Source organism: Ricinus communis, chromosome 2, assembly GCF_019578655.1.
Source record: "Ricinus communis isolate WT05 ecotype wild-type chromosome 2, ASM1957865v1, whole genome shotgun sequence".
Lineage (NCBI taxonomy): Eukaryota > Viridiplantae > Streptophyta > Magnoliopsida > Malpighiales > Euphorbiaceae > Ricinus > Ricinus communis.
Genome location: NC_063257.1, coordinates 4,433,216 through 4,445,080, shown reverse-complemented (window position 1 = coordinate 4,445,080; position 11,865 = coordinate 4,433,216). Strand labels below are relative to the sequence as shown.

General features: G+C 36.8%; 2 protein-coding genes across 3 annotated transcripts; both read left to right on the top strand.

Moving 5' to 3' along the window:
• Window positions 1-270: 270 nt before the first annotated feature.
• LOC8288093 (endo-1,4-beta-xylanase 1) lies at window positions 271-5,089 on the top strand. 2 transcript variants are annotated; one of them, XM_048370975.1, is made up of 6 exons: window positions 271-920; window positions 1,338-1,500; window positions 1,712-2,064; window positions 2,268-2,445; window positions 2,622-3,158; window positions 3,806-5,089. In XM_048370975.1, the coding sequence occupies exons 1-6, from the start codon at window positions 784-786 to the stop codon at window positions 4,928-4,930; spliced, it is 2,493 nt and encodes an 830-aa protein (XP_048226932.1). In that variant the 5' UTR covers window positions 271-783; the 3' UTR covers window positions 4,931-5,089. The 2 variants fall into 2 exon arrangements, with proteins under 2 accessions (XP_048226932.1, XP_015575457.2); XM_015719971.3 differs by lacking the exon at window positions 1,338-1,500 and having other exon boundaries at window positions 274-920.
• Window positions 5,090-5,649: 560 nt separating this feature from the next.
• Window positions 5,650-10,935, top strand: LOC8288094 (endo-1,4-beta-xylanase 1-like). The gene is made up of 8 exons (XM_015719964.3): window positions 5,650-5,874; window positions 6,018-6,065; window positions 6,854-7,218; window positions 7,302-7,461; window positions 7,659-8,017; window positions 8,297-8,474; window positions 8,716-9,252; window positions 9,596-10,935. The coding sequence occupies exons 1-8, from the start codon at window positions 5,800-5,802 to the stop codon at window positions 10,712-10,714; spliced, it is 2,841 nt and encodes a 946-aa protein (XP_015575450.2). The 5' UTR covers window positions 5,650-5,799; the 3' UTR covers window positions 10,715-10,935.
• The last annotated feature ends 930 nt before the right edge of the window (window positions 10,936-11,865 follow it).

The window sequence follows — 11,865 nt, the reverse complement described above, 5'->3', positions numbered from 1 at the left end:
TATAACTAAGGCACCATATATGAATAAATAGACAACATATTCATATAATTAAATGTAGATGAATCTTCTTTTTTCAAAAAAAGAAAATATTAGGATGAATTAAGTGAAAGAGAAATGAATTTAATTTTAAAAGATCAGGCTACAAGTCACAAACCTTTTTTTTTAATAATTTTGTAGTTGATATGAAAATAAAAATGTACATATGTGATAATTTTCTTTTTCAGATCAATTAGGCTTGTTGTCTGAAGGTTTCGCACCAGTTTTTAATTACAGGTGAATAGTCATAGTTTATGCTAAAGCAACAGACTGCAGAGAAACCAATCGGACTTTGTAGAAATTAGAGAATTAGAATATGTTGAATTTCTTACTAACATTTGATTTTCATAATTAGAGTTTTGATTTTTGAATCAGAGACCTAAAATAATCCGTAGATACAAGTAGGCACCAAAATGCTACCTAACGTTAGGATTTGCAGGAGCGAGCACTCGTGACCATGGAGAAAATTGAGACACAGCTGTAAAGCTAACAAGCTGACTTGGAACCCCTTTAAGCACATCGAACATGCTCCCCATTCAATTTTTCCATCGTTAAAACCATTCCCAATCTCAGTTTTTAATATTTTTTTCTTTCATAAAACTATGTTCATCCCGTGATCCACTCACTCTCTTAATTGCGATTCCCTCGGCGTTTATCTCCATTCCTCGCTAAACGATAAAAAGCGAAATTCCCACTAAAATTTTATTGCAAGTTTGCAACTTTACCCTCTTTTTCTACCCATCAGAAATGGAGTCGCTGGAAAGCCGCGGGTTTTGTTTCTTTCAATGGACCGTATGGTTTCTTCCTTGGTTATCCTTTCTGTTATGGTTTTGCTTTTTGGAAGTTTTGCAGAATCAGTTCTTGTGCCCAATCAACTGCTCCAGGTAGAAGCCACATTTCTAAAACTTTATGTAATTCGTGTGAAGTCTGGCATTGATGTTCACTTCAGTTCTTTCAGTGGTTTTATTTTGTTTGGATAGCTTAGAAGGACACTGTAAAAGTTATCTTTGTAACTATTTTTTTGTTTGATTTTGGCTAAGCCAATGCACTCAACATGAATGATGCTTTGCAAGATTGAGTACATTTATGCACTTTAGCTGTTATGTGCAAGTAATTACTGGAAAGTTTGTTGCTTTAAACATAATTTGAATGCGCGGTTTTTAAAAGTTAACAGCATTTTGAACTTCTAATGTTCTCTCTCCTCGGTGTTACTTCCCAAGCTTTTGTAAATTCTACTTTGTGTCTGTCGCCAGAGTCTACTTAAACTCTAACGACCATTGAAGCAATCATATTTTGTTCAGCGGTGAAAGGGCAGCTGCTGCTTCGCATTTTGTTGCTAGCAGTCCATTTGACTATATGGGACATGATACAGAGGCTCTATGCTTGCAGCAAACTACGCATAGTCGAATGCCATCCACAAATCACCTTTATATCCAAAGTCACTCGTCTGTACGGACTAGGACCGTTAGTGTTTCCTAAGCAAGCTTAACAACCATTTGAGCTAGATGATGAGTTCATGTTTTCCTCAAGATTAAATGAACTGCATTTCCATATCCTCATCCATATGACTTGCATATGACTCTTCTATAGATCTTATAAAGAACTACTCAGTTTAGTTTTATTTTAAATACATGTTGTTGATCCCTGATATATATATTACCCATGTTTTGTGAAGAGTGCAAGAAGAAGTCATAATGCTGTTGGAGAAGATAACATTATATTGAACCCTAGATTTGGGGATGGCCTTAATAATTGGTCTAGCAAAGGCTGCAAGATTGAACTGCATGAATCTATGGTAGACGGAAAAATCATTCCGCAATCAGGAAAAGTCTTTGCTTCTGCAACAGAAAGGACAGAAAAGTGGAACGGAATTGAACAAGAGATCACTGGAAGAGTACTGCACCATGTTGCTTATCAGGTCACAGCAGTGGTTCGCATATACAGTGACAATGTCACCAGTGCTGCTGTACAGGCCACTTTGTGGGTTCAAGAACAAGATCTTCGTGAAGAGTACTTGGCCATTGCCAAGTTAGTATCTCTCGACTTTTCTTACTTTTCTGAATCATAATAGGAACAGAATTTTATTTACAAGTTTGAATGATTTATGAACATATACTTGTAATTTTTGACATTGTTTCCAATATCTCAAACAAATTGTTTCTCCTGTCAATATCTGCTTCTTTTGGTTATTTATTTATTTGTTAGTGCAGTCTGTGATGCTTGCCTTGCAGTTTGCAGGTTACAGATAATGATTGGGTACAGTTACAGGGAGAGTTCCTTCTTAATGCTTCCCCATCAAGAGCAATAATATATTTAGAAGGTCCACCTCCAGGAACTGATATACTTATAAATAGTTTAAATGTGAAGCATGCAGAGAAAATCTCTGCATCAGCTCGACCAGTTTCTAAGGTTAGTCAGATTTTGTTCTGACACATAAATGATACAGGTTTATGAATATCTACTAACAGTCCTCATTTATGAATATCTACTAACAGTCCTCTAATGTGTTACATATCTTTTATGCACGCTAGATGTTGGATCCCAATTTTTAGTATTAAAATGTGTGTTTTTTTCCTTTTCTGTAGGATGTCCCTTTTGGAATGAACATAGTTGATAATAGCAATCTTGATGATGGCACCACTGGATGGTTTCCTCTTGGTAACTGTGCTTTGAGTACTGAAACTGGTTCACCACGTGTATTGCCTCCAATGGCAAGAGAATCTCTTGGACCTAATAAGCCTCTAAGTGGCCGGTACATTTTGGTAACCAATCGTTCAGATTCTTGGATGGGTCCTGCACAAATGATAACTGATAAATTGAAACTCTATTTGACATATCAAGTATCTGCTTGGGTTCGTATTGGCGCTGGAGCAACTGGCTTTCAGATTTTGAATGTTGCACTTGGTATGGATGGAGAATGGATAAATGGGGGTGAAATTGAGTCCAGTGATAACAAGTGGCATGAAATTGGTGGGTCATTTAGAATTGAGAAGCAACCATCTAATGTTATGGTTTATGTACAAGGTCCTGCTTCAGGTGTTGATTTGATGGTGGCAGGACTTCAGATTTTTCCTGTAAATCGGAAAGCAAGGTTTAAGTATTTGAAGAAGCAAACTGAGAAGGTATATGAAACAACATTTTTATTGTTTTTTATCCATAGATTGAAGGAAGGAAATATTGGAATCTTGATATTTTTGACATTGAATCAGTCACTTGCGCCAAATTGATTGAATATCTACTGTTTCATCTGAAAAGAAGTCTCTGGAATTGCTTATAGTCTTACTAATGGCCTATCCTTCTCGCAACTATCATAACTATAACTGATCTAATAGCAATATTCAAAGCAAAGAGCCTTAGTTCTAGGTTTTGCATTGTTACACTATGGTTTCCAATGTATTCCTTGCATTTCATTCCGCATTGTTAGAAAGTTTTCTAAGATGTGACTTTGGTGATAATGACTATTTCTTTATTAAAGATAATTTTAAAGATCTCTTTTGGTTGACAAAACAAAATTTAGGTTTATTGCGGAAGTGATTCAAATCATTGGCTAAGTAAGATACATTACAGAAATTCTGAATAGGACCGGTAATAATTAGATTAAGCATTTAACAGGCCACGGATTCTCGGAAATGTCCCCCTGCTTCTTGAATTCTCATTCTGTAATCTTATTGCTCAAATAAGTTAATCTTTTTCTTTTTTCCTTTTCTATCTGATTAGAGCTAATAATACAGCTTTCTGATTAAAGAGTTTTTTTCTTTCCTTCTTCCAGATACGCAAGCGTGATATCATCCTAAAATTTTCAGGATCAGAAACAAGCAATTTTCTTGGCAACTTTGTTAAAGTTGAACAGACACAAAACAGTTTTCCTTTGGGATCATGTATAACCAGAACCAGCATGGACAATGATGCATTTGTTAAATTTTTAGTTAAAAACTTTAACTGGGTTGTGTTCGAAAATGAAATGAAGTGGTCATGGACCGAACCACAAGAGGGTAAATTCAATTACAAGGAAACTGACGAGCTTGTGGACTGGTGCAAGAGCCACAACATGGAAATGCGAGGTCACTGTATATTTTGGGAAATGGAGTATGCAATTCAATCATGGGTTCGATCCTTGAATGGGATTGACTTGATGACTGCTGTACAGAATCGTCTAACAGACCTTCTCACTCGCTACAAAGGAAAGTTCAGACACTATGATGTGAACAATGAGATGCTGCATGGATCATTTTATCAAGATCGACTGGGTAAAGATATCCGAGCAAACATGTTCAAGACTGCCCACCAACTTGACCCATCTGCCACCCTCTTTGTGAATGATTACCACATTGAGGATGGAAGTGACATTAGATCAACGCCGGAGAAATACATACAGCAAATTCTTGAACTCCAAGAGCAAGGTGCTCCAGTGGGAGCAATTGGTATTCAAGCGCATATCGATGTTCCAGTTGGACCCATTGTTTCTTCTGCTTTGGATAAATTAGGAACTCTTGGTCTTCCAATCTGGTTTACAGAACTTGACGTGTCTTCTGCTAATGAGTATATTAGAGCGGAGGATTTGGAAGTAATGCTCCGCGAGGCTTATGCACATCCGGCAGTTGAAGGTGTGATTCTATGGGGATTCTGGGAGTTGTATATGTCCCGGAAATATGCTCATCTAGTGAATGCAGATGGTAAAATCAATGTAGCAGGTAAAAGATTCCTTGCTCTTAGGAAAGAGTGGCTCTCTCACGCTAATGGTCATATTAATGAGCAAGGAGAGTTCAGATTTAGAGGATTTCGCGGGACGTACAATATTGAAATTAATTCCTCTTCAAAGAAAGTTAACAAGACAATTGTTGTTGACCAGGGTGAGTTACCACTTGTTGTCTCTATTGACTTGCAAGACTTTTAGGCGTTTGTTATTCTTAAACTAGTAATCATTAAATGTTAGAATTACTAATCAGTTGCTATTTTCCTTATATAGAAAGACAATTCAAAGGAATGTCTTTCTCGTCTGCAAGTTCTTATGGTGATCTACAGTCTGCAATAACATCATCTTTTAAATCTTCTCCATTATTCCAATAAAAGAAAAAAAAGAACAACTCCATTATAACATCAAAGCTTGCGATATCCATGTGATTGTAATATGAATTCGCAAACTTCTTGGTGTTTATGGTTTTACATCGTATATTCATTATACAGTTCAAACTGCAACATAGTTGCCCAATATTTATAGCTGTAAAAACTGCAACTTGAAAAGCTGTCCAAGTCGAGTGACAAATAGTGAATACCCATTCTCACCTAACTTGAAAAGAGAAGAGAAAAAAAGAAAAAGGAAAAAACCATAGACAATTTGCCTTGTAATCAAAGACTTCTCGTCAAACCAACAATCGAGAATGTCCAAACCTCTAAACCTTCTTTTCCAATTCAAGCATTCAAAGGGTAATAGCCTAATAGGGAGGTTGGGTTTATCTTACTCCAATCTGCAAGACAAAGCAATTGTATAAACAAGTCTGGAAAGCCTTAGCCTTGCAGAGACGATTGAAAAAAAATAATGTTTCTTGGATCAGAGAAGTCCATTGACGGAATCATAAAGGAAAAAGAAATAAAAATATTGATTTAGCACAGTTTATTATATCTTTTAGTTTAGATACAAAAAGACAAACGACCAAGTGGGTTCTGTTAGAAGGAATTTAATTGGCTGTTTGATAGTGATATGGTTGGTTAGCCCCGCGCTTTTCTTAGACTACACTTGAAAATCTCGAAAACGATGCGTATAAAATGAAGAGCTTCTCTTCTTGCTGCTTCAAGAGTCGAGCTTTTAACAAGACAAATCGCAGCCAAAAACATCTTCAGGTACTCATTTTCTTGTTCTCTATCCGTCTTCTGAGGGAAAAAAGAAAAAGGAGAAACTATTCATCTTCTTACTTTTCATTATCAAATCTTTTTATTTTATTGCTCTTATATCAGTCGTATTTCTTGATCTTTGTTTTGGATAGAGATCTAAAACCATGGAGAACCCACAGGTGAATAATGGCAAATTAGAGGTACAAGATTAATCTTTATGTTCAGTTTGTTAAGATTTTCTTTTCAAATTTTTTGGGATAGATTCGTTTCTTGTAGCTTGATGGACATCTATTGCTACTCACTTTCCGGATTACATTTTGTTGTCTTAGAATGTACCATTTTGGATATTAGTAAATTGAGCTGCCCAATGTGTTTCCATTGTGTCATTTAATGTTTGAATTAGTGACGAACTCTACGTCCAAAATTTCTATCTATTATCCAAAAAAAGGGACAAATTCTGCGTCCAATGTCAGTGGTGAACTGGAAATAAATTACAAATGAACATAGACAAGTTGATTTTGTCTCTCTTTGTTATGAGGAATTGAATTTATAAAGTTGAACTTAGGCTGGAAAACTGACCAGGTTTTACCCCTTTTGGACTCTTTACATAATTTGTTTTCATTCTGTTTTTCTTAATAAATTTCTGAGTGTGGAAGTTGAATGTTGAAAGATTAAAAATGTTAAGAAACAAAAAGAATGTCTGCATGAAGCAAATTATTTGAAACATAGGCCTCAAATGTGTGTTCAAGAATTTGATTGTCAGCTAGCGACTAGTACAAGTGCATTGTTTTTACTGTCATTATTGTGCTATCCTTTATCTCTGCTGTTTCTGGTAATGAGCCATATCAGTTACTATAAGGCATTTGAGCTTATAACCTAAAGTTCTATACTGTGCTGATTGTTTTAGACTTGTATCAAATGATCAAGGTAATTTCTTGGATAAAATTTCTCAAATTCAAGTTTTGCTGATTAATGCTTTGCTTGACAGATTGGAAACCCAATGATGACCAGTTCGAGCAGCGACAATGCCGGAAATATTATAATAAACCATGACTTCTCTGAGGGACTGCATTCCTGGCATCCAAATTGCTGTGATGGTTTTGTGGTTTCAGCAGAGTCATGTCACCCAGGTTTCTTACCAAACTCAGGTGGCAAGTATGCAGCTGTTTCAAATCGAAAAGAATGCTGGCAGGGCTTGGAGCAAGATATCACAAGTAGGGTTTCTCCAGGTTCCAGTTATTCAGTTTCCGCATGTGTTGGAGTATCAGGACCTTTTCAGGGACCTTCTGATGTCCTTGCAACTTTGAAACTGGAATACCGAGATTTACCAACTGACTTTTTGTTCATCGGAAAGTAATGGATTTGTTGCTTATTCTTTGTGTTTCTTCTCTAACTACAAAATAAAAAAATCATGTTAATGGAAATTGCCATTGCAGAACTTGTGTGTCAAAGGAGAGATGGGAAAAGTTGGAAGGTACATTCTCACTGTCAACCATGCCTAACCGAGTCGTGTTTTACTTGGAAGGCCCTTCTCCTGGTGTGGACTTGCTTATTGATTCAGTAATAATTACCTGCTCCAGTCAAAGCGAGTCCAATGTAAATATTCATCTTAAACCTATATTGCTTTTTAGTCCAACTTCACACCAAGAAATTATTTTTAATTCCCTGAGCCTTTGATTTCTGATAATTAAAAAGGTTTACAAGTTTTCTCCATCAAACTATGACTATGTGTATTTTATTGTGTTGTGGTGATAACTCTAAAATATTTTTCTTGCTCTTCTTAATGTGCAAAGAATAAAAGAAATAGATGTGACGATGGTGGAGATGGAGACCAGAACATCATCCTAAATCCCAAATTTGAGGATGGCCTGAATAATTGGTCCGGTAGAGGCTGCAAGGTTGTCTTACATGATTCTATGGAAGATGGGAAAATTGTCCCCATGTCCGGAAAAGTTTTTGCATCTGCAACTGAGCGTACCCAGAGCTGGAATGGGATTCAGCAGGAGATAACTGGCAGAGTACAGAGAAAACTTGCTTATGAGGCCATTGCTCTTGTCAGGATATTTGGTAACAATGTCACTAATGCTGATGTACGGGCTACTTTATGGGTCCAAACACCAGATTTCCGAGAACAATATATAGGAATTGCCAAGTTAGTAGATTTCCCCTGTTTCTGATCTCCATAAGATGATATTTATGTTTTATTACCTAGAATATCTGCTAACAATATTTTTTTACTAACATTTAGTTTCCCCTTCATTCCGATGGCTTTATAAGTAACTTGTGTTATTAATTATTCTGTTATAGCATTTTATCATTTTTCATCAATCAAATTAAATGATCTAGACTTAGTACTATGTTTGATTGTTAATACAATAAGCTCCTTTACATATTTTCGAATTACTTTAATGACAGCTTTCTTGGTCTGTAGTCTGCAGGCAACAGATAAGGACTGGGTACAGTTGCAGGGAAAGTTCCTTCTAAATGGTTCCCCTAAAAGAGTAGTGATTTACATAGAAGGTCCACCTGCAGGCACTGATATTCTTGTCAATAGCTTTGTTGTGAAGCATGCAGAGAAAATCCCTCCCTCGCCTCCTCCATTAATTGAGGTTGGTTGAATTCAGAGATTTAAATGTTGAAATTTGCTTCTCCAGTTTTTGTATTCAATTTTCAATGAATATATTACTGAAAAAAGTCAGAAGGGTTGAAACAATCAGAATCCTTCAAGTGGTTAATTTGAACTTTGAAGTTTCCTTAACATGTCTTTCCATATATATTTCAATCTCAGTAGAAGTTTATTATCTGCATTATCCAGTTGAACCCTAAGGGTTTTTTTTATTTATTTTGCAGAATCCTGCTTATGGAGTTAATATAATTCAAAATTCTAATCTGAATGATGGAACCAATGTCTGGTTTCCTCTTGGTAATTGCACTCTTAGTGTTGCAACTGGCTCACCACATATACTTCCTCCAATGGCAAGGGAATCACTTGGTCCTCATCAACCATTAAGTGGTCGTTACATCCTTGTCACTAAACGTACACAGACTTGGATGGGCCCTGCACAGATGATCACAGATAAAATTAAACTATTCTTGACATACCAGGTATCCGCATGGGTTAAGATTGGTTCTGGAGCAACTGGTCCTCAAAATGTGAATGTTGCACTTGGAGTGGATAACCAGTGGGTCAATGGTGGGCAAGTTGAGATTAATGATGATAGATGGCATGAAATTGGCGGCTCCTTCAGAATTGAGAAGCAACCATCTAAGGTCATGGTTTACGTCCAAGGCCCTGCTCCAGGTATTGATTTAATGCTTGCTGGACTTCAGATTTTCCCTGTTGACCGAGAGGCGCGATTCAGACATTTGAAGAGGCAGACTGACAAGGTAATTTAGTTGCTTAATTTGCTTGGTGATTGATTTATCATATACCTAGATAATGCAACATTTTCTAGATCTGCCACATTATTCTAACATTTCAGTGCAGCTCAGTGTGTAACATTTAATGAACTATTTCTGTGGAGGAAGTTGTATTGGACCATGTTAGTCTTATAAATTTTCACAAGCAATGTAGTCTTTCCATCTCGGCCTCACTGAATGATATCAATACCATCGACTCCATCGTGCAAAGTTAACTTGAATAACCTACTCAAACTTGGTACTTTCTATTTGCATATAAAATTTTTTTATGCACTTTTCTTTCATTGTGAATTATCTTGCTGCAATGCAGATTCGGAAGTGCGATGTCACCCTGAAATTCTCAGGTGTGGATTCACACAGTTTACTCGGTACCTTTGTTAAAGTCAAACAAACACAAAACAGTTTCCCCTTTGGTTCATGCATTAGCAGGACGAACATAGATAATGAAGATTATGTCGATTTCTTTGTGAAAAATTTCAACTGGGCTGTGTTTGGAAATGAGTTGAAATGGTATTGGACAGAGGCACAGCAAGGGAACTTTAACTACAGAGATGCTGATGAGATGTTGGACCTCTGTAAGAAAAACAACATCGAGACCCGGGGTCACTGTATCTTCTGGGAAGTGGAAGGCACCGTCCAGCCATGGATTAAGGCTCTGAATAAAAATGACTTGATGACAGCAGTTCAAAATCGTCTAACAGGACTCCTCAATCGGTACAAGGGAAAATTCAGGCATTATGATGTGAACAATGAGATGCTGCATGGATCATTCTATCAAGATCGATTAGGTAAAGATATCCGGGCAAACATGTTCAAGACCGCCAATCAGCTAGATCCATCTGCCACTCTCTTTGTGAACGATTATCACATTGAGGATGGAGATGACACCAGATCATCTCCAGAGAAGTACATTGAACAGATTCTGAATTTGCAAGAACAAGGTGCACCTGTTGGTGGAATTGGGATTCAAGGACATATAGATAGTCCAGTCGGGCCTATTGTTTGTTCTGCACTGGATAAATTGGGCATTCTTGGTCTTCCAATCTGGTTTACGGAGCTTGATGTATCTTCCATTAATGAATACGTTAGAGGGGAAGATTTAGAAGTTATACTTCGAGAAGCTTTTGCACATCCTGCAGTGGATGGCATTATGTTGTGGGGATTTTGGGAGTTGTTCATGAGCCGAGACAATGCTCACTTGGTTAATGCAGAAGGTGAACTCAATGAAGCTGGTAAAAGATACCTCGCTCTTAAAGACGAGTGGCTGACTCGTGCTCACGGCCATATTGAGGAGCAAGGAGAGTTCACATTTAGAGGATTTCAAGGTACATACAAACTGGAAATTAATACTATTTCTAAGAAGATCACAAAGACATTTGTTGTTGACAAGGGAGACTCTCCCGTTGTGGTATCCATAGACTTGAACTAAGTTCTTTGCTGCTGCTTGATGAATGAAGAAGCTATTACGTTTTTTATGTTTTCAGTTATCATGTAAATAAACGAAGCATGTATTGTATTTGCTGAATTGGGATGTTGACACGATCCTTTACATTGTATACTCAAAACAAATATACCAGAAAAGAAGAAAAATAGTTTGTAATATTTGCGTTGTGATATAAGAAACAAGAGTCCTTTTCTTTGGTTGTGAAATTGTACTGTGTTGCTTGTCAAGCTGAAGTAGTCTGCAATCCAGCAAAAACCCAATAAGCTGAAGGCCCATTTAATAGCCTCTAAAGTTGATCCAATGAAGTCCATGAGCTACGCTTTTAACATGGACAAGCCACAGGAGGGCCTAACCAGTAACCCAGAGCTGACCTTGATGTGACAACTTCTACTTATGCTACTCTTAGCTTCTGCCTTCCATCAAGTTATTTAATAAGATTAAAACTTTCACGTAACTATAGTTGTTTCGAGCCCTGCTAAAATATTACAGAACTCCAAAACTGTAGAACTAATAACAAAAACACAATAGTCAAACATTACTGATCTAGAACTTGCCTTAGCCAAGAAAAAACTAGCATGTGATTTAGGCACCAACTATCATATACCTTAGCCCCTCCTGTTACTCTGACTATTAAAACAGATGGGCCATTTCCTAGGCTGCTATTACACATAAAAGTGACGTTTGAGAAGTGAAAACAGATTCATGTCAATTTAAGAATGCTGTTTATTGCACAAAGTAATTGGTATGGTAGAGAAAAAGTGCATTTGAAATAGAGATTGCAGTCCAATTAGGTTGAAGTTAAAGAGTAAAGTTAGGTGTGTCTTGTACAAGTTCTTCACAAACTGGGGGGCCATTCTTGATCTGTTCTAAGATTCTACTATCTTATCAATCAAAACCCCGCCATGTTGCCTGAGATTTTCAAGAATCATTTGCTTTTAAACTTTAAAACAGTAGCTAACCATGTAATTAATTGCCACCCCTTCTATTATTATTACCCTCATAAAGCATGTGATTGGAGTAGAGAATTAAATTAAATTCTTCCTCTTCCTATGATTCTATATATTTTCTTTATTGAAAAAACAATAATAATATTATTATACGTGGTGTGGCCGGAGACAACTGCTTACGCCAACTTG